This window comes from Neovison vison, chromosome 1, assembly GCF_020171115.1.
Source record: "Neovison vison isolate M4711 chromosome 1, ASM_NN_V1, whole genome shotgun sequence".
In the NCBI taxonomy this organism is placed as follows: Eukaryota; Metazoa; Chordata; class Mammalia; order Carnivora; family Mustelidae; genus Neogale; species Neogale vison.
Genome location: NC_058091.1, coordinates 202,170,817 through 202,198,745, shown reverse-complemented (window position 1 = coordinate 202,198,745; position 27,929 = coordinate 202,170,817). Strand labels below are relative to the sequence as shown.

The window sequence follows — 27,929 nt, the reverse complement described above, 5'->3', positions numbered from 1 at the left end:
ACACCGTTAATGTTTTAAAGTGCTTTTCGTCTCTTGTTGGCTTTTATTCATTAGTCAAATGTTTACTTTATTCTCTTCTCCACGAATCTTACTTTTTAAACTTAATGTTGTCAATTTAAGTAAAAAGAGATTAAAAAAATAAGGGAAACGTCCCTTACTTTTATTAAAATAGCTTATTTCACATTGCCAACCAGATTGTATTTCTTGCCAAATATTCTATAAAAACTCATCAGTGTCTTTAAATATAATTCTGTCTACTTTTACTTTCTTGACCAGATTCTTCATTTTGTTGATGGAGAAAAGTATAAAAATATTGACATTATGATTCTTGATGATGACATTCCAGAAGGGGATGAAACATTTCAGCTGATTTTAACAAATCCTTCACCTGGACTAGAGCTGGGAGAAAAAACAATAGGTATTTGATAATTTCTTATAAAGTTCACTCTTATCATGCTGTTTTCTTGATATGGAGGTAGATGTAAAAGGATTAGAGTCTTGATGGTTTTCTGTGCTTAGAATTAAAAATGTTTTAAGCTAGACATTTTGGAATTCCTGTGTCAGTATAACAGTGCTTCCAGTCTGTTGTAGGGTGTGTGTGTGTGTGTGTAAAACAAAAAGTGTTGGTAGAAAGAATATTAAATCAGTTTTGCAGCTATTACATGTTTTATTTATTTATTTTAAATTTTTTTTTTTATTTATTTGACATACAGAGATCACAAGTAGGCAGAGAGGCAGGCAGAGAGGGAGGGGGAAGCAGACTCCCTGATGAGCAGAGAGCCTGATGCAGGGCTTGTTCCCAGGACCCTGAGATCATGACCTGAGCCAAAGGCACAGGCTTAACCCACTGAGCCACCCAAACTGCCCCTACAGGTTTTATTTTATTTGTAAATGTCTTTCATTTGGAATTTTATTTCTGCTCTGTTTCCTGTTGAACAGTAGAGGGAATGATAAGCTTTTAATGTTATCTCATTGTTCTAGTATTTCTACATAGCAGTTGAAGTATATTGGTACGTAAGACATTATGGGAGCCATAATTCTTTGGTTGGAACAGTTTGACATTGTTAAGAAAACTCATCTTAATTTACTGGTTGTTAGATATCATACTGACTGCTTGGAGAGGAGTCCTCAAACTCAAGCATTCGCAAAGAAGTCCTAATATAATTCTGTCAGAACTATGTAGCTTACATGCCCACCACCATGAGTAGGAGGAAGTCATTTCTTGTTGTTCTCTGTTAAGTTTACTTTATGCTTGTAATTTTCTATTTATAAATATAAAAATAATTCTCAGAACAATAAGTGCTTTGACAGTGGGTTATTTCTTAAACTATGTACCATTAATCAGCCTTCAGACTATTTCCAAACTTTCATGAAGTTTCAATAAATATTCTTATATGTAAATCTTTGTATATGTTAGTAATCAAGATCATCTGTTGAGTACAGAGCTTATATTTTGAACTCTTACAATAGTTCAATCATTTTTTCTCTTGGTTTTCTAAGAAGACCATCATTTGGTTTAGAAGATGGTGTTAATTCCGACTCTTTCTTCCTATTGCTTTCTTAGCTGGCTCATAGCTCCGGGACAATGCTGAATAGTAGCAGGAATGGCAGGCACTGTTGTCTTGTTTCTGCATTAGTGGTGACCCTTTGGATGTTTCAACATTGAGTTACATATTTGTTACTGGCTTCTAAGGTTGAGGAGGAAGCTGCCTATTATTCCAAGATGACTGGCTATTTTTACATCATGAGTAAATGTGATATTTTATTAAATGCCTTTTAAAATTTCCTTTGTTTTTAAGGTGATCTAGAGAAGATTTGGCCTAGTTTATAGTGAAACATCTACTTCTAACTTATAACCCACTCTGTTTCCATTTATTGCTATAATATTTTTATTTCAACAGCCTTAATTACTATCCTTGCTAATGATGATGGCCCTGGAGTCCTATCATTTAACAACAGTGAGCACTTTTTCCTAAGAGAACCAACAGCTCTCTATGTACAGGAGAGTGTTGCAGTATTATACATTGTTCGGGAACCTGCACAAGGACTGTTTGGAACCGTGACCATTCAGTTCATTGTGACAGAAATAAATTCCTCAATGGAGACTAAAGATCTGACCCCTTCCAAAGGCTACATTGTTTTAGAAGAAGGTGTTCGCTTCAAGGTATAGTATAAGGCTTTAAGGAGAGTGAATAATGTTTATGAAAAATTTTCTCTTAGAGTAGCACCCCAGATGCTAGGAGGAAAGAAAATGTACTCCCAGCTTAGATGACAGGTAACAATGATTAGATTACTGTGTGAAAATGTTAACAGTGCTGTCTAATCTGCATAGAGTGCTGCTAGAGAAATCCACTCTTGTTAATAGGGTAGTGGAGTCTGCAAATAATAAGGAAAAAGTACATAGTGCTGTCATAAATATTACCTATTTAGTAGCATACTTCATATTATTCATAAAACATAAACTAAAGGAAACTCCAAGCCATCTACTGTTGTTACCAAACCCTAACCCGTCATTCTTTTGACCACATTTTCAGTTAACAAAATGTAATTTTTTACTTTAGCCTCCTTATGTGAGAGGCAAGTATCCTATGTGAATAGGATACCTTACTGGAGAAAAAATGCTGGATTTAGAGTTAATTATAAATGTGGTTTTACTTACAGAAGTATACCTTCTAAAACTCCTTTTTTTGTATATTAATAATTTTCCATTCCTGCAACCGAATTTTATTTTTTAAAACACAGTTTAGGTAGCTAATTGCATAAGCTTAATCAAGTCTGACATATAAAGTATAATAATTGTAAAGTAATATATTTTAAACAATTTCCTCTAAAAACAGTCTCTACCCAGTAATTAACTTTCTTTGGGATCAGTTTGTAAACACTTCAACATGTTTTTCAATTCATATTTATTTGAATGTCTGATTTTTTCATGTTCTAGGAAATTTGAGCCTCTAAGAATATTTACATTCTTCATATTGATATAAAAGAATTCAAATTTAAAGTATTTGATGAATTTTCCATTGCTTTACTTTCTCAGGCCTTTTCTTTTAAAAATATTTTAAATTTTACTTATTTAATTTTTTGTATATTTTAATTTTTATCATACCTTTTTTTCTTAAAAGACTTTTTCTACAGTTACTTAAACATCTTTCTGTTCATTAGGTAAATTAAATGTTAGAACAAATTGGATTAACAGTGAAGTCCAAAAATCTCAAATGTGTGGGTCAGTGACCTTAAAAATAAATATACACCAATGTGATCACCACTCAGATTAGTATATTGAGTGTACCTCTCCCAGAAGTTTCCTTCTTGTTTCCTGCCCTTCCGGGAGGAAACTACTTTCTGGTTTCTGTCATTGAGGACTCATTTTGCTGATCTTGAGCTTCATATAAATAAAGTCATATAGTATTTACTCTTTTGTGTCTGGCTTGTTTTGGTCAACATAACTTTTGAGATCTATTTGGTTGCGCATATCAGTAGCTGGTTCTTTTTTATTGCTAAGTAGCCCTGCATCAAAGAGCCCACTATCTTTTTATCCATTTTTCTTTCGATAAACTTGTGAGTTGTTTCTAATTTGTGCTTACTATGGCTTTAATTGCTTTTTTACGGTGAATCCTATACTAGAATGAGATTAATACAGTTACGTAGCTGGGGCAAGATTAAGAGTTAGCAAAAATCAAGATCTAAATTTGTTTTTTTAATATTAATGTTGTTTTTAAATGTCATGAAATTTATTTTTAGACACTCTGTGCCATATAACACGGCATTGAAAATCTTGAAAGTGGTAACTTGAAATAGTTGGGTAACTATTACATATCATGAGGATCAGTATTAAAATAGAAAAGAAGTGATGTTTTTCAAAACATATTATTTTGTTGTCAAAAATGTTTAGCAGATCTGTTTGTATGTATGTTGCAGAAATACTGTAGTCTAATAACTTCATCTTTTGATTTTGTTTCCAGGCCCTACGCATTTCTGCCGTATTGGACACCGAACCAGAGATGGATGAGCATTTTGTCTGTACCTTGTTTAATCCGACTGGAGGTGCTAGACTGGGGGCCCATGTTCAAACCCTGATAACAGTTTTGCAAAATCAGGCCCCTCTGGGATTATTCAGTATCTCTGCAGTTGCAAATAGGTACAGTTTATTCATAAGGAAATTGTCACTTCTGAAGCTAGGTAGGAAATATCTTTTGACATAAAGAAAATGGAGAGGGGAAATTGATCTCTGACTGTTTTAAAGGGGACTTTTAAAATGAGCTCTGGCAGATAGATCTGAGAGGTGTTATGCCCTCTTGTAACAAGGAGCATCAAAAACCTAATCATGTCCTGTACAGCAGTATTATTAGAATTCTTATTTCCTCAGAATTCACACTTTTCAGGTAAAGGCTTGCACAATTTCGTGTCTTCAATAATAGTAAAAAGCAAGAAATAATATAAAAATATTTAGCTGTTCGAACCAAATGAATGACTCTAAGCATGTTTAGCAGGATTGTAGTTTGGAATCTGGAAGCGACCACATATTTGGCTTTTTATTTCTTAGAAATACTCCAGTAGATCTAGTTTTAGGTAAGCTAAGAATTTCTGGATTCACCTCTTTTTGCTTTGTGATATGTTTTTAGTATATCTGAGAAGGAACTTAGGAATGACAAAGCTTTATTTATTTTTTATAATATATAGTATGAGGTTACTGACTGTTTTCTTAAGAACATAGTATCAGATTGTAGTGCTTTTTTAATCCTCATAAATGAATATTTTGAGCTGTAGAATTTAATTTTCCTGCTGTATGAAGTTTGTGGATGGATCTTTCCATGGTTTATGTAAATTTAAAAGTATATTAAATATATGCTAGCAGTGTGATACTTATATTTAATATGTAGAATTATATTCCTTTTCTGTTTTCTGCAATCCATTTTTTTAGAGCCACGTCTATAGACATTGAAGAAGCCAACAGCACTGTATATTTAAACGTGTCACGCACTAATGGCATTGATTTAGCTGTGAGTGTGGAATGGGAGACAATATCTGAAACAGCCTTTGGCATGAGTACGTTCAGTTTCTTGTAAAAACAAAGTTCTGTAATCAAGAAAGATTGCATGTATCAGATGTACATGCTCCCCACCCCCATGAATTATATCTTATGGATCTGTTGAAAATGGAGAACAGATACCTAATTGTTTTATTTCAGCCGCATATATTTATTGAGAGCCTATTATGTGCCAGACATGATATTGAACTCATGGTGCTTAGAACATAGGAGGAGACAGAAATAAATCAAATAAGTTAAAACCAGTGTGTAGTTTAAAATTGAAATAAATGGGGGCACCTGGGTGGCTCAGTCAGTTAAGCATCTGCCTTTGGCTCAGGTCGTGATCACAGGGTCCTAGGATTGAGCCCTGCATCAGGTTCCCTGCTCAATGGGGAGCATACTTCTCCCTCTCCCTTTGCCTGCTGCTCCCCACTGCTTGTGCTCTCTCTCTCCCCATCAAATAAATAAATTAATTAAATCTTTAAAAAAAAAGTAAAATTAGAGTAAATGTTTTAAAGGTTTAAATGTTTTAAATGTTTTTTTAAATTTATTTTTTATTTATTTTCAGCATAACAGTATTCATTATTTTTTCACCACACCCAGTGCTCCATGCAATCCGTGCCCTCTCTAATACCCACCACCTGGTACCCCGACCTCCCACCCCCCACCACTTAAAACCCCTCAGATTGTTTTTCAGAGTCCATAGTCTCTCATGGTTCACCTCTCCTTCCAATTTCCCCCAAATCCCTTCTCCTAACTCCCCATGTTCACCATGCTATTTGTTATGCTTCACAAATAAGTGAAGCCATATGATAATTGACTCTCTCTGCTTCACTTATTTCACTCAGCATAAATGTTTTACGTTTAAATGTTTTAAAATGTTCTCTAAGTGTTGCAAGAACACAGGGAATGCTTCCCAGGGGTATCTGAGTTTGAACTACAACCGAAAGGTGAGTAGGGATTGATTCTGCAAAGATCTGAGTTGGAGGGGCATGGAAGGAAAGTGAGAAGTTATTCAGGCACACAAGTCTAGAGGCGTGAGAGAACGTATACGTGAAGAACTGCTGAGTGGATATTGGGATTAGAAGTAAGGGGGACTGTTAATTTGGAGAGCTGGGTAAGACCCGATAATTTGAGAGCTTGAAGAATATATTATGCATGTTAGTCTTTATTCTAGACTTAATTATGCATGTTAGTCTTTATTCTAGGCTTAATGTGCTTTAGGGTGGCAGGAGGGCTGCCACATTTATTTGTGGGGAGGTATGATCACATTCGTATTTCAAAGATACCATTCTTGTTACCATGCAAAGAATGAGTTCGCACAGAAAAAAAAGCGAGGATGAAGGGAGACAAAGAAAAGTTCGGCCCGGGTGCTAGCTAGGAGTAGCATCTATCGATTGGGTATAAGGAGACACCAGAGATGATTCCTAGATTTCTAGTTTCTGTGGTTAGATGGAGAGTCATGCACTTCAGTAAAAAAGGGAGTACTGAATGAGGACTAGGTGTTACTGTGGCAAGGAGAAGTAGAATGTGTGTGATTTAACACATTTTGAATTCGAGTTACTTTTGAGAAAAAGTTTCTCCAGACTCAAAGGGAAGTTTCTGTTGTGGGAGATAAATTTGGAAATCTGCAGCATGTATATTGTATTTAAAGTCATGGAAATTGATGTAAAAACGTGGAAAGCTGGACTGTAGGTAGAGAAGGGAGGAGGACCCAGACTGAACTGAGTAGGCTCAAATTGAGTTACTAAAGAGAGGAGGAGGATGTAGCAAAGGAGAGGGAGAAGACATGGTGAGAAACCCAGGGAAATGTGGGATTGTAGCCAGCAGCACAAGAGTGTTTGAAATAGGAAAGGAGTGGTAACTGTGTCAGTTGCTGGTATAGAAGCCCAGTAAGATGAGAACCAAAAAAAAAAATCCGCTATAGTTAGCAGTGGAGAAGGAATAAATAGCAAGAGCTGCTTATATAGAGGGATAGGAGCTGAGTAACATTTTCAGTGGAGCCCTCCAATGTATTCCACTGTTTAAAGAGGTTTGACTGAGAAGGTAGGACTGAGCAAAGGTGGTGACATGGTGTAGGATTCAAGGGGTTTTTTTGTTCATTTTTTTCATTTGGAGAGACCTAAGCATATTTACATGTTGATGGAAAAGGCCTATTAAATAGAGAGAGATTGGATATTCAGAACATGAAGGGGTAGTAGTTTGTAGCAAGTATGATTGTCAAAAAGGCAGGAGGAGGTGGGATCCAAAAGAGAAGGATTATTTCTACTTCAGAGTTATCTCGTGATTGTTTGGGATCTGCATGCATTTTTGGAAGTGCTTGTGAGAGTATGTGTTGGAAATTCTTAAATGTCACCATTGTTTATTTTTCATTCACCATCTTCCTAAATTATGGTAGGGAAACATTTGGCCAGATGGTCTGGTCAGGACCTTGATGTCAAGCATTCAGACTCAATGCAGAAGCTGCAGTGTACCTTTAAAAGATGACAAATGGGAATGAAAAATGCTGGTTTTCTAGGAAAGGAAATCACTAATGGATAGTACATATGAGGCATTGACATGATTCCTTGAACTGGTAATCTGAAAATAATCAATAACTTAGTTTTATAGGACATAGATTTCAACTTTGACATTTGTTCTTGCTGTTCACACCATTAACTAAAGTTTTAAAAGAACTGCCTTTGGGAAGCTGATATAATGAAACATAGAGCTTTTAAAAAATTATTCTTCATGAGATAGGGATTTTTAAATTTTCTCTGTTTAAATGTAGTACAGAATTTTAGGACACATACCTGTGATAGTGTGTTGATTGAAAACTTGACAGCCATTTAAAGCAGGTGAGTTTGCTTTGGCATTCTTAAATATATAACATATAAAGTGAGGAATCATTGGATGGCTTAGTTTCAAAGTAATAGTGTAGGTTTTAAAAAGCCAACATTTAGCATGTTTCTATAAAGCTATTTATTATTTTAAACATTCCTGAATTATATTTTCATCATCCTTATGAAAGTTAGTAAAAATCATTTTGAGCATATATCCCTTTAAAATACACATTTAGTATTTTATTTTATTATTTAATATTTATTTTTAGAAAATATTTTATTTATTTGTTAGAAAGAGAGAGAGAGAGAAGAGAGTGAACAGGGAGAGGGAGAGGGAGAAGCAGGCTCCCTGCCAAGCAAGGAGCCCAGTGCAGTACTTGATCCCAGGACCCTGGGATCCTGATCAGATTTAAAGGCAGAGGCTTAACTGACTGAGCCATCCAAGCATCCCACATTTAGTATTTTAAATACACTTTGGAAAAATCTACATGGGTGGAGTAGAGGTTTAACAATTTTTTAAAAAAATTGTTAGTTTTAGTTATTTTTTAACTTTTCTAGCTTATATTTTCTCTGACATACACACATACCATAGAAGGATCTTTATTTCTGATAACAAACTCACTCATCTCACTGTATAAATGATATAAAGTTTTAAAGAGATTATACATTAACAAATCATGATTTACGTATTTCAGGGGGAATGGATGCAGTGTTTTCCACAGTTCAGAGTTTTTTTGATGCTTCAGCTTCTGGTTGGTGTTTCTTTACTTTGGAAGATTCAATATATGGTATAATGTTAAGAAAATCGTCTTCTACTGTTTATCAATGGCAAGGGATTTTTATTCCACTTGAGGTAAACATCAGTCATTTTATAGTACATAAAATAAAATGTACATGTGAATTTTGAATGTCTCATGAATTACTGTTATTTCTTATTTCCTAGGATTTAAATATAGAAAATCCTAAAACTTGTGAGGCCTTTAATATTGGTCTTTCCCCTTACTTTGTGATTACTCATGAGGAAACAAGTGACAAAAAGCCTTCTGTTAACAGTGTGTATACATTCACATCTGGATTCAAATTATTCCTGGTAAAAAAAAAAAAAAACTTCATTTTTTTTCTAGATTGCTTTATTTAAAGGAAAAAATCAAATTTGTAAGAGTGATTTTAATGGAAGATAATATATGTTCTATATTAATATGCAAAAGATTTTTTGAAAGTTGATACACATTTTAGCAGAGTCTCTTAACCCAATAATATTTTTGTTTATCTTGAAATGATACCTAGGTATGCCTACTTAGTGCTCAGAATGATTTTTCATGTTTTGAACTTCAAATACTAACTCATACTATTATTGTATTCAGAGACTTAGTAAAATTCCTAGTAAAATTCTCATTTAAATATTTATTCCCATGGTTTTGTCTTCCTTGTAGGTACAAACAATCATTATTTCTGAAAGTTCTCAAGTAAAATATTTTTGTTCAGACAATCAAGATTATTTAATTGTCGCAAGTCAAAGAGATGATTCCGAATTAACTCAGGTTTGATTGTTTTCAAGTGAATTTAAAAAATATACTGTATTTGAAACTCATCAAAGATGTAGTCTATAAGTTTAGTATTAAAAAAACTCATAATTTGATTGTGGTAAAGTAGTAAAGTAGAATGTAGGTGTTAATTAGTCACAGGTAATTTTTAAACAATGGAATTATATTGTCTTCAAGAGCCAGAGCAAGTGTGTAATAATCATGAACATTTAATTAGAATTTAATAGTGTTAGAAAACATAATGGAGAAAAATCACCTAACTGGACAGATGGTGTAACTAAAAATTCATGATTAACATTGCCAAATGAGAACTTAACATCGTCCCAGAAATTCCACATTTCTCAAGTAAACTGCATCTCATAATGCTAATAATGCTTATTTGATAATCTTCTCACTCCTTGTACTCCCATACCTGCCTCTGTTGACTAAGCTCCAGAAAGGAAGCTTGGTTATCTTGCTAGACCAAATTCAGAAACCTTCTTGCAGCATAGTTTGATTCCTGTGTCCTGTTATGAAACTTGCCTTCTGTAAAAGCCAGCTTCCTCCGGCCATCAGAAGGTTCAGTTACTTGGCGCGTCTGGCATCACTAGCATCTCTGTCGGATTATTACAGTCCACGTAAATGGGGCTCTCTGTGCTTCAGAAGGAATTTCTCTCATCATTTCATCATCTCATCCCCTTCTACTTTTTTTTTTTCCCCTTTTCTCCCCTTTGTGGTAAGATACCTTGAAGGAATTCTCTACCTGCTTTATCTTACCTCATGGTCACTGATGACAGCTGGGTTGAATTCACTGGCTATTATTCTGTCCTTGTCTTAGGCTGCTTCCTGTTAGCTTGTAACAGTCACTTCATCCTCAGATTTCAACCACCTCTTCTCTTCATTTCTACACCACCACACATTGTCCTCTTGTCTCTGTGTGCTGCCCTTCTCGGTCTCCACTGCCACTTTCTTTTCCCTTTCCTGTACTCAGATGTTTTGGGGTTTTCCAGATTTAGTTTCAGTTCAAATTTCTTTTCACTTAACTCCAGGTATTTCTATCAGTTCTCTGTCTTAAGGTATCAGCTGTAGGCTGTCTTTCACTTTTCTAGGTATCCTTTTCTCTAATTTCTAGACTTAACATATCTAACCTCCTTTTGGCATCTCCACATACATATATTTAAAGTATCTAAAATTTAACATATCCTGAACTGAATTTTGATTTTCTCTTTGAAACTTGTTGCAGTGCTTGGCTTTCATCTCAGGAAATGCCAACCTCTTAAATGCAGTTGCACAAGACAAAATGGTGGCTCATATCTTTCCTGATTATTCATTTTTATTCATTTACATCTAATTTATTACTCTTTCTGATGCTATCTCCCAGTAATGTTTTGAATATAGTTATTTCTTTCCACCTCTGCTTCTCTCTCCCAAGTCCAGCTCCCATGATTTCTCTCTCACACTGTTGGAGTTTCTGCCTAGCTGGTCTCTGATTTTCTGCCCTGACTCCTCACATCCATTCTCCATCCAGGAGCTGGAGTCACCTTCTAAAATATTATTTCATATTATTCCTCATTTTAAAACTATTCAATGATTTCCAATTATACATAGAATAATTCTAAGTTATTTGATGTGGACTCTAAGTAGCATAACCTTAGTTCTTTATCTACCTAGCTCAGAACCAGATTGTGTCTGTTGTCCTGATGTGATTGTAAGTATTGTGCCTTTTGCTCTATAAAGGGTCCCCATGATGCATTATATGGTCATCCTGACAAAAGATACCTCATGACCTTACCTCTCCAGTCTTATTGTCTTCATTCCCTCAGGCCAACTTCCTTCAGGTTGACTGGTCTTCATTCAGCTGATGAGAAACATCTTCTGCCTTAGAAACTTTGCTGTGTTGTTCTTTGTAACTTTGTTTCCCTAGTAACACCCATAATTCTCTCTCATATCCCAGTTGTTATCTTCAGCACTTGTCTCAATTGAATAATCATACATTTATTTAATCAGTGATGTGTTTATCATTTGCCTTTTCCTAACAGTTGGTAAGATCCATAAGGGGTGAGGCCACTCCATCCATAATGCCTGCAAAATGTCAGGCTCCCATATATTCCCAATTGTTGACTAAATAAATACAATTCTTTGTGCAATTGACGAGATTGTATAAGAAACCAGGTGGATTCAGGATTTTCTTTTAATTTTAAATATATGAACACTCACCTTAAAAGCTTGTGTACATTGCCACCTTCAGGACTAAAGAGTTTTGGTGTTTCTTTTTATATTCAATTGCTTAAACAGTGGGTAAGGAATGATATTCTAGCATCAGAAAGTTTCTTATCCAGATCTGAATTTTTCATATTCAGATGACTTCTCTCCTGGTTTTGGCTTTCCGTTTCTCTTGCTATGGCCAACCCTTACCCATGTTTATATTTGAAATTGATTTATTTTCACGTAACTTCTTTTCCACTTATTGCTGTGTGTGAAGCTTGTGCACCTACACAGATTAAAAAAAAAAGGAGAGAGCAGTGAGAGATCATCAGTTTTGGTATTTTCTCATTTATGAAAGTATCCTAACTAAATAAAGGGGATTAGGAGAGTAAATATATGATATTGTTTAAACTCACATGAGCGCTAAGTTCCTAGTCACAAAGGGTTTGTATTTGAATATTTCCCACAGGTCTTCAGATGGAGTGGAGGAAGCTTCACGTTACATCAGACGCTGCCTGTCCGAGGCGTACTGAGCATAGCCTTGTTCACCAGAGGAGGCTCTGTGTTCTTAGCCATTTCCCAGATGAATGCCAGGCCAAATTCCCTTTTACTCAGATGGTCTGGCAGCGAGTTTATTAACTTTCAAGAGGTGCCAGTCAATGGGACAACACAAGTTGAGGCCTTGACTTCAGGCGATGATATTTATTTAATTTTTGCCAAAACTGTCTTTCTAGGTGAGAAGATAATAGTGTTTTTACTGTATGCATCATTGTCAGAATTATCTAGCATTCATGTAGTATGTTCTGTATGAAAACATGTAGCTCTTGGAATAATTTTTTGTGAGTCTATTTCTTGATGGATAGTATATTGGCTGTCAGCTGCAAGTGGATTTTGGGAAAAAACCCATGTTATAAGTGATGTGAATAGTCTTTAGATGATGAACTACTGCTTTAAAGTTTTATTAAAATAAAATTTGGGATGGGCATGTAAAATGGAAAGATCTCTGAAAAAAAATCTGAAGATCTTATATCCAAAATGCAAACAGTGACATTTTTTGTGACTATACTTGGAGATCCCTTAGGTAAATTATAATAATAATAATTAGCACTCAGCAACTTTTGGATAAGACTATTTGAAAATATTCTCTGAATATAAATATGCTTTTTTTTTCTGCCTAGTGGACCTTGCATAGGTAAAATTTCAACATTCCTAAAAAACAGAACTTGTGTTTCTGTTCTTTCTTTAATATCAGATCATGATGAATCAGTGGCCATATATGTACTCCATGTGGTAAATGTGAAAAGACTTTTGAAGTGTTTCCTACTAGGTTGTATTTTTGCTTAACTAAATGAAGTTGGAGGAATATCCTACTAAATTTGTTTTTTAAATTAATTTGATATCTTTGTTATTTTTTTACTGTGTAATTTTGTCATTTTTTCCCTTGTAACTTTTGCCTTTTATTCCATTATTGTAGAAAATCAGAATTCAATTGATATTTTCATCTGGGAGACAGGACAGTCCTCTTTCAGATATTTTCAATCCCTGGATTTTGCTACTGTTAATAGGATCTACTCCTTTACACCAGCTTCAGGAATAGGTAAGGGATTTTAAACTGCTAACTAATCTGAAATGCAGTGTGGAAACCTAGAGCAATTTTAATCAAATTGATTTGGAGATATTATCACATTGCCAGACACTAGGTATTTTAATAAGGATGTAAAATCAAGATCTTAATAGAAACATCTATCGAAATCCCAGAAATTCAAAAGGACTAATAGTTTTAAAATGGGTATTTGTGCTTGAGAAGAACCAGAATAACTGAAATATAACAGAAAATATTAGTGAAGGATATTGTAAGGTAATGTATTTCTTTTGTCTAGAGAAAAGTGAAGAGTGGCATTACATATAGTAATATGTTTTAAACATGAAAGTATAAGAGGATAATAGGTATCTGCCTTGAAGTATTTTTTTAAAAAGTCAGAAAATGATTATAAGAACTCTGTGGTCCTTTTTCACTCTCCCATCCTTCTTCCAGTCTGGTCCTTTCTTGGTTTTCTGTACTTTAACTCACACTTTAGAAACATAAGCAGTAGCTTTATTCACAGTGATTTTCAAAACAAAGTCTGTTAGTGAGAAACCAAGGGGTGAATGTTGTCTGGAAGGCCATAGGACCATTTCAGAGTTGGCAAAGAATCAGATGGTGGGCTCATCGTAATAAGGCTCAGAAGGCAATGGCAGTGGGTATGGTGAGCCTGTGGGGTGCCTCCCAGAGCCAGGGGCATGCTCATGAGTCAGCATATCTCTGTTTGATGTGCCCAAAGGAAGCTAGCAGACAAACCAAGTGACTCAGCCCGTGAGTCTGGATAGATTAAAGTCCTGCTTTTAAATTGAGACATAGTGATTTTTTAATGAATTAAACAGCACCATTTATTGATTAGACGTTCTATGTAAGTCAGTGTTTAAAATTATGAAGAATTCCTTGCCTTCAGGGGTTTAATGTCTGGTTGGAGAAGCAAGAAAAATATTAAGACAATAATTCAAGATTCCAGTCCCATTTGCTCTGTGAATGGTAGAATTGAAGTGGGTAAGAGGTCTCAGAGGGGAACGTGAGCTTGGCCTGGGTAGGCTGGTACGAAATGTTGTGGGTAGAGGGAAAGATGTGAACAAAAGAGAAAGGTTGAAATATATGACATCGCGGGCACAATGAGCTGACTAGAGTGGTGGGGACAGAGGGTTTGACCCAGAATGTAGTGGTGGTAAGGTTGGAAACATAGACACTAACATCCATACAAGGAAGTCTGGAATGTCAGGCTCAGGATTTGATCTGTGTTTGGATGGTTCAGTGGTTCCCAAATATTTTTGCCTTAGAAACTTTTCATCCTCTTAAAAATTTAAGGATTTCATGTAGATTCTATATACTGATATTTATTGTATTAGAAATTAAAAAGGAGACATTTTAAAGATACTTACTAATTCAATTGAGAATGATAGCAGTGAACTCATCACCTGTGAATGAAAATAGCATGTTTTATTTTTAAAAAATGTATTTTCCAAATGAAACTTTTGTAAGAAGGGTGGTATCATTGTTTTTGTGAATTTCTCTAATGTCTGGCTTAGTAGACAACACCTGGATTCTCATGTCTTCATTCGTATTCCACATACTGTAATATTTTTGGTCCATATATCCTGTAGAAAATCCCACAAACGTTCATGAAAGAATGAGAATTATGTAGACTAATAATGTCTTAGTGTTAGGACAAAAATAGTTTTGACTTCACAGACCCTCCTAAAGTGTCTCAGTGACTGCTAGGGGTCCGAGGACTATACTCTGAGCATTATTGGGGTAGAGAAATCCTTGAAGGCGTTTCAAAAGCAAGTGATGATTGAAGGCATGTTTTATAACTCCACCTAGCTTTGGTGTGTAGAATATGCTGGATGAAACAATTGGCGACCTCCCAGGCAAGATTCCACATAGAAGCCTCTGCAGGTGGTTAGAGACGTGGTGCTGATGAAATCGGTTAGAGGTTTAGATTTTGGAAACATCGATGCATGTCTCCAATCTATAAAGTAAAATCTAAAATCTATGAAGTAAATGATAAAAGCCAAAATCTGTAAAGTAAGTGTTACTGTGAAGAGTAGAAGCTTTCACACCAATGCAGGAGTCTGTTCTTGTTGTTTTTCTCCGAGGTGCCTGGCTGCAGTTTTCTGTATCAGGCACCATAATCCTTAGATACTGTCTTCTGCTGTCGCCTCCACTGCTGACCAGGCATCGGATCTTATGGATCTCTCACTTTTTGTGGATTATCTATCTCACTGTGCTTTGTTTCCCATATGCCCTACCCCTCCTCAGCCCTGTCTCTGCACCACGTTCTCCTAGACCCTGGTCTCCTTGCATCTGGACTGTTGCATCATTATCTGCCCTCCACTCCAGGTCCACTCTGCTGTCTGCGTCCTGTGTCTATCTCTGTTCTGAACGTCTTCTCCATAAATAACTTCTCTTTATTTGTCAGGCTCTGACATGCCATGAAGCTGTGATGTTCTCCTGTGAAATAAAGTTCTGTGGCTTTCTTATCATTCACTCAGCAATTGATTTACTACATAAATTATGTATCTTTCATCATGTATTTGTTTAGTCGGTGTCTACTTGTCCTTTAATTTTGAGGCTTTATTATTTTTGCTTTTCCTATACCTCAAGCGTTCAAGTGGACTAACTGTATCTACTTGAGTCACTTATTATAATTCAAAATAGTTTCCTAATGAATGTTTTTAAGGATGACAAGTGCTGCCTGAATGGGCTGTTAATTGAAGTTATAGAATTCCCTTTAAAGATTTTTAAAGAAATAGAATAGGCACACTTTCTAAAAGAATTTATGAAAAAATTCTGCCAGAGGCTTGTTAAGGGACCCATTGTGAGGTCTTTTTATTTCTTTTGTTTCTGTGACTTGAGGTTGTAGAAGTATGAAAAGATTATGAGTAATTATTTAGAATGGCTTATTATAGATCCCCTGAAAGCTGAAATTATGCATTAAATAATATTCAAGGACTTTCTTGTTTTGAATATGTCAAATATTAGATTGGAGCCATGGCTGTGAGGATTACATATTTATTCTGCTTAATGACTTGACAGAGATTATTGGGTAGAAACCGAATTCTTTAAATGGAAAAGGAAGAATGAATGTGACAAAGGCTGCAAGGACATACAATCTTATCTTTCCCTTCTTCCTTCTTTCCTTCATTATTTAATAGATTTTTAAAATGCCACTTACCTACCCGGCATAGTGGTAGGTCCTGAGGAAATAAGGGTAAACAAATGCTTGTACATCCCCTGAAGAAGAAGTTTTAACATGCGGTAGGGAAGGGAGACATGATGTATAATAACACAAGTAAGTTTCTAACTATAAACAGGTAACTGCTCTCAGAGGAGAAAGTGCTCTACTCCCACAAAATGGAGAAAACTTGACCAGGTCTAAGGGAGGCCCAGAAAGCTTCTGTAAGGAAGAACCATTTAATAATTCTACTTCCCCTTCCCCTTCTTCTTTGCCCAACACTCTCCGCTTCATCAAAACCGTCACCTTTGAAAATCATCATCCGTGGAAATCATTTTGAGGAACTCATCACTCTTTTCATCCCTGTGTAGTCACCATAAGAAGCCCAGGCCCCCTTGGGAGAAAGTGACTCATCCCATCTGCTCTGTGTGTGCTCTGGACCACAGGAGCCCTAATTTCCAGATGACGGACTCAATTCTCTCCCTGCCAACTCCCCAAACCCTTCCACAGCATCCCCCAGAACAGTTACACTCTGGAACTTTTCTCAGAATGCCCCTCATCTCATTGCACTGGAATCCCGCCCTATCCTGAGGGCACGGCTTCCCACACAGCCCTGTCTGGCTGTCCTCCGTGTTACTGGTTTCTTCTCCCAGATCTCTTAAGAGCTAGTACTGCTTCCTCTAGCATTCTGTCCTGGGACTTCTCTATGTTCACTCACTCCTTAAATAATCTCAGCCATTTAGGATACTTTTGTTTGTTTGTTTATAGTTTTGTTAACTGGAAGGGAATTCTATAAACAGTAACGGTTAAAATTCTGTTCCCCAGAGTAGAGACCTAAGGGTTTTTTTCCCTTATAAACTCCTGGCCCTGTTCTATGATCTTAAACAGTACAAGTAGCTATTTTCTGAGAAAACACCCTCTGCATACAAAAATGCAGATATGAGCCCCATGCATTTCCTACTTTGAATGTCTAATTATCTATTTGCTACCTTCTCATACTTTTCAGGTTGGGAGGAAGTGAATAGGGTATATCTCTAAGAATTAAGATACATAATCAGTGATGCTCAGAACATTTTATGATTTTGGTTGAGACTGTAGATCGATTGATTGATTGATTGAAACTGTAGAATCATTTAAACTTAGGAAATCTTGAGGTCCATCTGAAGAATTTGCTCTTCACTGAGTATCTTCAGTTTTACAGAGCTTTATGAAAAATATATGATCATTTTTAAAAACAAAATTTATTAATAACATTTTTCTTCATTTTTACCTTTTATGCAACATTTACTAACTTGCAATAGTACTTAAATAATTACCATAAGTAAACATAATGAATAATTCTTGATATTTGATATCTTAGAGTAGGAATATGGATCTTCCATTGTAACCTTTTAGGCTAAAATTTTCATGGTTTTCAGTTCTGTGTGCTTTTTTTTTTTTTTTTAAGATTTATTTATTTATTTGACAGAGATCACAAGTAGGCAGAGGGGCAGGCAGAGAGAGAGAGGAGGAAGCAGGCTCCTTGCCAAGCAGAGAGCCCGATGCGGGGCTCGATCCCAGCACCCTGAGATTATGACCTGAGCCGAAGGCAGAGGCTTAACCCACTGAGCCACCCAGGCGCCCTGTTTTAATGTTTTAATAAGCTGTTTTAATAAGCAAATCCATCTTAGTTCATATCTTTATATTCTGATGTGTTTCTTTAGGTACTGGAATTTGTGCAAGTTTTTGGTTGGTTTCTCATGCTTCTCCCTAGTTTTAAGTCTGAAGATTGCTTAGTGGCCTATACAATGTAGTAAGCTCCCTGACTCCAGATTTCCCCTGCTATATAATGTATAAGGTCCTTTACCTTCCATATTTGCTAATATTTGCCATTGCATTGAATCATTAAGAGCATCTTTTCCTACCAACTTTTCAAAAAGCACTGGCAACATATACTCTGAGATCAAAGATTTATTCAGATCCTTTGGCCTAATTACTACCTTTAAGAATTTATAAAGTGAGCAGGCACCTTTGTGGCTCAGTTGGTTGAGCATCTGACTTTTGATCTCAGCTCAGGTCTTGATCTCAGGGTTGTGAGTTCAAGCCCCACACTGGGCTCCGTGCTGGGTATAGAGCCTAGTTAAAAAAAAAAAATTGGGGCGCCTGGGTGGCTCAGTGGGTCGAGCCGCTGCCTTCGGCTCAGGTCATGGTCTCAGGGTCCTGGGATCGAGTCCCGCGTCGGGCTCTCTGCTCAGCAGGGAGCCTGCTTCCCTCTCTCTCTCTCTGCTTGCCTCTCTGTCTACTTGTGATTTCTCTCTGTCAAATAAATAAAATAAAATCTTTAAAAAAAAATTATCACGTGAAAAGAATTAATAGCTTTCTCTAATTAATATTGAAAAATATAAAATAATGAACAATGTAGAGAAATTAAGTATATTTTGAAGATCAACTTTATAGATTATGCATTAAAATCATAAATTTGAATGCTTTTGTAGTGATACCTAAGAAGTGCCATATAAATATAGGATTAAGCTTCTTAATTAAGAATTTTTTTGTATTTAGTCTGTTTATAATTATGCTTATCATAAATTCTTATGGATGGTGACAGGAATGGAAATTATAAAAATGAAGCATTTATTTGTAGGATTATGCATATTTTTCACTTTTAAAAATATCCTCCCATGCTAAATACTAAATACTGAGTCCTAAATACTGAGATGAACAAGAGTCCACAGTCTATTTGAGCTTTACTCTCCAGTGGTTTCTTATTTATTATGTGGATTGTGGGTTTACTGTTAGGCTGGTTGGGTCACTCCACAGAATTTAAAAAATTGCTATTTACATTTAGTTATTTCAAATAGTATTTCAGTTTTCAGAAATCAGCTCAAATTTAATTAATCCAGAAATCAAAATAGAACTTTAAGTGTAGAGAAGTTTTGCTTTGGTACCATAGTGGGGTGTATGCGGTGATATTCACGTCTCACTATAGTTGCCTTTTCTTTTCTTTCCATAGTCCACATCCTTCTTATTGGCCAAGCTATGTCTGCTCTTTACTGCTGGAATTCAGAGCTGAATCAATTCTCTTTCATTCTGGAAGCCCCTTCTGCTCGTGATGCAGCTTCTGTTACAGTAAAGTCCTTTAATTCAAGCAAGAGTTTAATTGCTCTAGTGGGAGCTGTCCACTCACACATGTATGAGCTGGCCTACATCTCGAGCCAGTCTGACTTTATTCCTAGGTAGGTTCAACATTTTATATGAAATGTCTTTATGCTCACCATAGTTTTATGTGGCACCTAATTTCTAAGTGTTTATTTAGTGACCGGAAATATACAAAATATGAGTAATTTATAATCTAGAAATTTGGTTATGTTCCATACTTCTTATATCTATGTTATGAAGTTCATCAGTATTATGAAAATTTATATTATAATTTTATTTATGAAATATGATTTTTCCAAATGTTTAATATTAATCAGTGTTCTGAGAGTTTTATGTTTTTATATATGTATATACCTGATATTTGTAGCAGCTAACTTATTTGATATACTTCTTATGCTAGTTCAGGTGAACTGATATTTGAACCTGGTGACAGAGAAGCTGTAATAGCGGTAAACATCCTTGATGATTCAGTTCCAGAGGAAGAAGAATCCTTTAGAGTTCAGCTTAAAAATCCCAAAGGAGGAGCAGAGATTGGTATTAACAGTTACGTAAAAATAACTATTCTGTCTAATGATGATGCCTATGGAGTCGTTGGATTTGCTCAGGTAAAGGTCCCACACTTAGAAATCAAAATGACTTCTTCAATGTCTTTATTTATTTTAAAGCTTTTATTTATTTATTTATTAGGAGAGAGGGAGAGTATGGGAGTGGGGCAAAGGGCAGAGAGAGAGAGAGAGGGAGGAGGAGAGAGAATCTCAAGCAGACTCCTTGCTGAGCACAGAGCCCGGTGTGGGGTTCGATCTCTTGATCCTGAGATTATGACCTGAGCTGAAACCAGAAGTCAGACTTTTAACCAACTGAGCCATCCAGGTGCCCCTGTTCATTGTATTTATATACCAGTTGTTGTCAGCAGGCAGTCCTACTTTGATATCTTCATCCTTTCTCCTTTCTCTTTCCCCATGTCATCCCCCAACTCTGCGTTTTATGGTGAACTTCCCTGATGTCTTATAATTTATATTACTACTCACTGAAACCTCTGAATCAACTTGTCCTAAACTTTTTTTATTATACTGATTCCTCTTACAAGACTGAATTTGAAATGTTACCAGTTGACCTTGGTCCTGGAGTTTGGCTCCACTATTAGCCTCATCTCTAGGGGGTAATGATGAGGCAGATTCTGAATAGATTATATACTGTGTTTTGTTATGTGTATATCCCCTACAAATACGTTACTTTCCTTTGTGTATTGAAGGAGAAGGGGAGAGAATGTGTGTGGGGGGTTATGTTTTAACTATACCTGCATTTTACACACGGAGATGCTTTCTCCTGAGGAAAGAGAACTATGTGGATCTTACCAGGTCGACTTCCATGCTCCGACTTCCTATTCCTTTACCCACAAGCAAAAGGACACTCTCTATATTGCATCATTTAGCCCTATTGGCCAACTCTATCTTGATTTCCTAACTAAAGTTAAGAAAACTGCAGTTATCATGCATCGTTCTCTGAAATATTCTCCAAGTAAGGAAAATAAACACCAAAACCATGTCCACAGAGAAGATGGGCTTCGGGGTTGGATGGATACTTTACTGTGTCACCATGACCCAGATTCTTTCAATTTCTCCACTTTGCCAGCATAAAGTTGCCTCTTCATTTGGTTGTTTGAAAGTTGGTGTTATTGTTAGGGCCATTGCCTTCTTGTTTATGTCCCTTTGGGGAGAAGGAAATGTGGCACTTGGGGTGATGAAGAGATTTCCCAAAAGACTCTGGAAAACTCTTCTTAGGTCTCATTGGCCAGAACTAACAAGGGCACTCATTCATCTGTTCATTCATTTATTCATTCATGTAGCAGTTATTTAACAGACACCTACTGTGTACCAGATACTGTTTCAGATGCTAGAGATAAATCAAGAAGTAAAACAGTAAAAAATCCCTATTCTCATTGACCTAAATTGTGGAGGAGGCAAAGGGAGACAGACAGTAGTCAGAGACGTTCGAGACATCTGTACTTGGTGTGATGGTAATAAGTGTTCTGGGAAAATGTGTGGCAGGGAGGATGGATGGAGATTGTGAGGGCAAGGGGTGGAGTTTGGGTGTAGGAAGTAAAACATAGGCTATCAGGAAGGGCAGCACTATGGAAGTGACCTGGGGACAAAGGCCTGGAGGAGAGTGGGGAAGAACATTCAAGGAAGGGGAGTCATCACAAAAGGAAAGGCCCTGAAATGAGGCCTCGCCCATCCGGTGCAGCAAGGAGGCCACTGTGGCTGAAGTCCTTGTAGGAGGGAGCGATGAGGCCCAAGAGGTGAAGGGCCAGCGTTCTGTTTCTGGCTTCCCCAGCAGCACCCACAGGTTTATGACTTGTTAGGAAGACTCCGAGGACTTAGGTTTCACCATACTCATACTATGATTTATTACAGCGAAGAGGATACAAAGCAAAATCATAAGGGAAAAGGCATGTGGGGTAGAGATTCAGAGGAAATCATGGGAACCACACAGGACACTTACTTCCCCCAGTATTGAGATGAATTGTGACAACATGTGAGAGGTGTTGCCAACCAGGGAAGCTCCTCAGCAACCCCACTGCCTGGATGTTAACTGTGGACTCTCAGCCTGACACATGACAAAATTCCAGACCCCCAGAGTGAAAATCGGTGTTGAGTATAAACCACACTGAGTGCACAGTTCAGGCACAGGGAGCCAGTGTGCGTTCCAGGAACGGCGGGAATCCTCCTGAAACCCAATTTCCCAGACACCAGGCGAGGGCCAACTTTAGAGCAGGCCTTCGAAGGCTAGCAGGGAGGCCACTCTGTGAACTCACACCTGCACGAGCCCCTGAGTACCATCATGAAGTTTGCCCTGGAGGGAAAGCGTTGGAGTGGAAGAGCAACTTGATCTGACTCACATTTTAAAAGAACCACTCTGGCTGTAGAATTGAGACTAGACACACAAGCCCCAAGGTTGAGTCACATGCTCTACTAACTGAGCCAGCCAGCTGCCCCCTATGCATATTTTTAAATCAACATATTTTCTGTAGGAAGGTTTGAATGCTTTGCACAAGATTTTATTACTATGTAACATTTGTAACAATATATTAAAATGCAGTGTAAGGAACTGCCATAGGATAGGCTATCTACTCAAACTATATTCTAAAATAGAAGCTTTTAGAAGCTGTAAGAAATTCATGGAGGAATTTCTTTTCAAATTACCATAATAAAAAGACAAGAAAAAGAATTACAGGGTGCCTGGGTGGCTCAGTTGGTTAAGCAACTGCTTACTAAGCCTGGGTAGCTCAGTTGGTTAAGCAATGGCCTTCGCCTCAGGTCATGATCCTGGAGTACCAGGATCAAGTCCCAAATTAGGCTCCCAGCTCCATGGGGAGTCTGCTTCTCCCTCTGATCTTCTGCCCTCTCCTGCTCTCTCTCCCTCTCTCTCTCAAATAAGTAAGTAAAAAATCTTTAAAAAAAAAAAAAAAAGGAAAGAAAGAAAAGAAAAGAAAAGAAAAAGAAAACTATTACTGGGAAAATTTAAAAAAAATCTTTATACTCCATATTCTGTCTTTATTGCTTATGGATAAAGTAGGGGTGTTGTAAGAAGGGATTCTTTGAAGCATTAATTTTGAGCAAAATTTCATTCAGCGGCTCTCAGGAGATGCTGCAAGTGTTAGAGGAGGAGTTCCATTCACAAAGAGGTAGAAATCAGTCTGGAACAGAGGAAAGAGGTCATGGAGTCTAGATGAGAAGAGGGGCAGTGGATATTTCTGGCAGGAGAAATAGTTGTAAAGACCAGGTGCCGAGGATGAAACACCATCCATGGAAACTGCACAGCCTGCAGAACATTTTAGAGGATATGAATTTAAGGTTAAAAGACATTTGTGAGTAATCAGAAAGAGTGCCCTGGTTCTCTTGATGTCTTTACCTCTGAGTGGGACCCTAGAGGCCTTGTAGACCAAAACTTATTCTACAAGTAGGAAACAAAACCTAGAGGGGTTGCCAGAAGTTATACAGGGGAAGAAGACTTCCCTCATCTCCTGACTATATGTCTTTTCATTTCTAGAAACTTTACATACTATATGTAATGCTTTCTAAAAAGTGTATGCTTTCTGAATGTGAAAATAAGATGTTCATTGAAGAAATTCGAAAATTACAGAAATAAGAAAACAAAGTAAAAATAATCCCATAATGATTAACATTTTAATTTACTTTAACCTAGTCTTAGTTTTTCAAACATGGGGTGCCTGGGTGGTTTAGTCGGTTAAGGGTCTGTCCTGCTCAGGTCATGATCCTGGAGTCATGGGATTGAGCCCTTCATGGGCTCCCTTCTCAGCGGGGCGCCTGCTTCTCCCTCCCCCTCTGCTACTTCTCCTTGTACTCTCTCCCTCTCTCTCTCTCTGTGTCAAATAAGTGAGTAAAGTCTTTAAAAAAATTATTCAAACGTGTATTTTCAAATTAAAATCATGGTCATCATCTACTGCTGTTTTTTAAACTATGTTTTTCACTTGTGTTGTTTTTATGTTGTATCATGCTGTTTAGTACTGTAAAATTTGCATGTGCACAACAGCATGAAATATGTATGTAGGTAATTTCAGCTAATCCCTTGTGACTTCCTGTGTGTTTTTCAGAATTCATTATATAAGCAAGTGGAAGAAATGGAACAAGATAGCCTTGTAACCTTGAATGTTGAGCGCTTAAAAGGAACATATGGTCGTATAACCATAGTGTGGGAAGCTGACGGAAGTATTAGTGATATATTTCCTACCTCAGGAGTGGTATGTAATTTATAAAATTATAGGAGAGTCACTTTTAAGTTATGGTTATTATTGATGCATGGGACCAAACCCTGCCTGATGGATGAAGTGTTTGTTTGACCATGTCATCACTGGATTTCTACTAATCACCACAGAGAGGGAATCAATTTAAGGTTAGTTTAAATGTTGTGATTATTATTCTTTTTTCCTATAATGCCAAACTTACCTGTAAAAAAAAAAATCCCTTTTTAGGTTCAGTACATCGGTTTGCCAAATTAGGGTTGTATTTACATTGTCAGAAAGATAAAACCAATCAAATTGGAGATGGAAATGTGGTTTCAAGATTTGGGTAAAATGGAGGTAGTAAACAGGGAACAAATCTGTGTAGGATAGTTATACATATGAAAAAGCAGATCAGAATTGTTGAGTGATGTAGGTTGAGTTTCCTTTAGATGGGACTCTGAGATGGAGAATTGGGGGTGGATTCCTGAGGAGACACATCTGTAAGGAAATAAGGAAGTTAGGAATGTGCAGAGGGGGATGTTGATCCCTGGGAGTTGCGCCTGGGGTTGAGTCTGTATGGAAGTTCTGGAGCTGAGCTGGTCCTTTGGAGTTATTTCCAGTTGGAAAAAGGAAGATGAAATTTGCATCCCCATCTTAGCCATCCTGGACTTCACACTGCCTTCTAAGTGGGGCATAACCTTGAGTGAGAGTTTCCTGCAGCTAAAGGCAGTTCCCAGTGAGAAACACAAAAGCTGTTATTATTACCAGCTAGGGATGAGTGCATCAGTCCCAAGAAGGGATCTGGGCAGAGGATCACTTTGTCTACTATTGGAAAATAGTATAAAATTGGGACACAGGTTGAAGAACGGAAATCAGGCTGGGTCAGAGAAGTTAATGACTTGCAAAGAGAGATTAAAGTACCTTTAGTTTTTAATTGGAAGATGGTTGGTCCTCTGGACTTGTCTCGGGTTTCATAGATTTATCCACCTATTTTCCCCAAATGCTTCTCTGAAGAGTTCCTTTAAAAGACCTTTCATGAAATTCTCTCAAAAAAAGATGGATGAATGTTATGGTCCACCATTTCTAGGTTTCATTATCATTTGAAAGGAGATTAGAGCTTCAGTGTCTTAAAAATGTTATGGCAAATTTTATTGCTTTAAATGTTTACACAAGTCACCTAAACTATATATTCAGCTATGTAAGTTGTATCTATTGGGTTCTGTTTGTTCTGAATTATATTTTCCCAATTAATCTTTCTTATATAAACATGATTAAAATGGTTTCTATTTAAATGCATAATAGTATCTTAAGTGTAGATCATATTTGGGAGAATTAATTATTTTATTCAAGAGTCAGCAAACTTTTTCTCTAAAGGGCCAAGTAAGTGAATATTTTAGACCTGTGCGCTATCATGGCTCTTTCCTAGATACTCAACTTTGCCTTTGTAGCACAATAAAGTGTTGGACAGTATGTAATTGAATGAACTTGGCTGTATTCTAGTAAAACTCCATGAAAAGGATTTGGCCACAGAGTAGTAGTTTTGTGACTCCTGATTTTATTAATAAAGCTCTTGAGTTTATATCCTCAAGTGCCTTCTTTAGGTGGAGAAATGAGTGTCAACAAAATGGACCTGGAATGCTAGTTTGAATGATTGTAGTTTGTAGCCAGGTTGCTAGAGATTACAGTATGAGGCAGAGGGTGATAGGAAATGACTTCAAGGAGCAGATGGAAACCTTATGAGAAAGGATTTCAGATGCCTTTTAGCAAATGTGGATTTTACTCTAGGCAATAGAGACACAACAGGAGGAGAGAGATGTTTGATTCGTCTCTCTTTTTATCTTTCTCTCTCTATCTCTATTTTGGTTGATTCATTCTTAAATTATACATCTGTTCAAATGTATAATTTGAACAGATTATACAAAGGAAATCACAATCCTGGCAAAATTTTTGTAGAGAAAAATGTTTAAACTAGTATACCACCTTCTTTTATCTTTATAGATTTTTTTATATAAATTTTTTTAAATTTATTTATTTTCAGCATAACAGTATCATTATTTTTTCACCACACCCAGTGCTCCATGCAATCCGTGCCCTCTATAATACCCACCACCTGGTACTCCGACCTCCCACCCCCCCGCCACTTCAAACCCCTCAGATTGTTTTTCAGAGTCCATAGACTCTCATGATTCACCTCCCCTTCCAATTTACCCCAACCCCCTTCTCTCTAACTCCCCATATCCTCCATGCTTTTTGTTATGCTCCACAAATAAGTTAAACCATATGATAATTGACTCTCTCTGCTTGACTTATTTCACTCGGCATAATCTCTTCCAGTCCCGTCCATGTTGCTACAAAAGTTGGGTATCCATCCTTTCTGATGAAGGCATAATACTCCCTAGTGTATATGGACCACATCTTCCTTATCCATTCGTCTGTTGAAGGGTTCTTTCCACAGTTTGGCGACCATGGCCATTGCTGCTATAAACATTGGGGTACAGATGGCCCTTCTTTTCACTACATCTGTATCTTTGGGGTAAATACCCAGGAGTGCAATGGCAGGGTCATAGGGATGTTCTATTTTTAATTTCTTGAGGAATCTCTACACTGTTCTCCAAAGAGGCTGCACCAACTTGCATTCCCACCAACAGTGTAAGAGGGTTCATCTTTCTCCACATCCTCTCCAACATATGTTGTTTCCTGTCTTGCTAATTTTGGCCATTCTAACTGGTATAAGGTGATATCTCAATGTAGTTTTAATTTGAATCTCCCTGATGGCTAGTGATGATGAACATTTTTTCATGTGTCTGATAGCCATTTGTATGTCTTGATTGGAGAAGTGTCTGTCCATATCTTCTGCCCATTTTTTGATATGATTGTCTGTTTTGTGTGTGTTGAGTTTGAGGAGTTCATTATAGATCCTGGATATCAACCTTTTGTCTGTACTGTCATTTGCAAATATCTTCTCCCATTCCATGGGTTGCCTCTTTGTTTTCTTGACTGTTTCCTTTGCTGTGCAGAAGCTTTTGATTTTGATGAAGTCCCAAAAGTTCATCTTCGCTTTCGTTTCCTTTGCCTTTGGAGACATATCTTGAAAGAAGTTGCTGTGGCTGATATCGAAGAGATTACTGCCTATGTTCTCCTCTAGGATTCTGATGAATTCCTGTCTCACACTGAGGTCTTTTATCCATTTTGAGTTTATCTTTGTGTACGGTGTAAGAGAATGGTTGAGTTTCATTCTTCTACATATAGCTGCCCAGTTTTCCCAGCACCATTTATTGAAGATACCGTCTTTTTTCCACTGTATATTTTTTCCTGTTTTGTCGAAGATTATTTGACCATAGAGTTGAGGGTCCATATCCTGGCTCTCTACTCTGTTCCACTCGTCTATGTGTCTGTTTTTATGCCAGTACCATGCTGTCTTGGTGGTCACAGCTTTGTAGTAAAGCTTGAAATCAGGTAACATGATGCCCCCAGTTTTATTTTTGTTTTTCAACATTTCCTTAGTGATTAGGGGTCTCTTCTGATTCCATACAAATTTTAGGATTATTTGCTCCAGCTCTTTGAAGAATACCGGTGGAATTTTGATCGGAATAGCATTAAAAGTATAGATTGCTATCTTTATAGAGTTTTTAAAAAATATGGTATCCAGGACTTAGACTCCCAGAGAGACTATGTACTCTGTATTTTAATAGAATGTATGCT

At 36.9% G+C, this 27,929-nt stretch overlaps 1 protein-coding gene across 1 annotated transcript in view; it reads left to right on the top strand.

Moving 5' to 3' along the window:
* ADGRV1 (adhesion G protein-coupled receptor V1) overlaps positions 1 to 27,929 on the top strand; it is a 549,981-nt gene that overhangs the window by 140,420 nt on the left and 381,632 nt on the right. The window contains exons 42-53 of the mRNA XM_044265783.1: positions 277 to 418; positions 1,902 to 2,164; positions 3,963 to 4,138; positions 4,922 to 5,046; positions 8,547 to 8,704; positions 8,795 to 8,941; positions 9,285 to 9,392; positions 12,049 to 12,313; positions 13,054 to 13,176; positions 19,338 to 19,560; positions 19,884 to 20,088; positions 24,099 to 24,245. Coding sequence (XP_044121718.1) covers positions 277 to 418; positions 1,902 to 2,164; positions 3,963 to 4,138; positions 4,922 to 5,046; positions 8,547 to 8,704; positions 8,795 to 8,941; positions 9,285 to 9,392; positions 12,049 to 12,313; positions 13,054 to 13,176; positions 19,338 to 19,560; positions 19,884 to 20,088; positions 24,099 to 24,245 — 2,082 coding nt within the window. The remainder of the gene's footprint in view (positions 1 to 276; positions 419 to 1,901; positions 2,165 to 3,962; positions 4,139 to 4,921; positions 5,047 to 8,546; positions 8,705 to 8,794; positions 8,942 to 9,284; positions 9,393 to 12,048; positions 12,314 to 13,053; positions 13,177 to 19,337; positions 19,561 to 19,883; positions 20,089 to 24,098; positions 24,246 to 27,929) is intronic.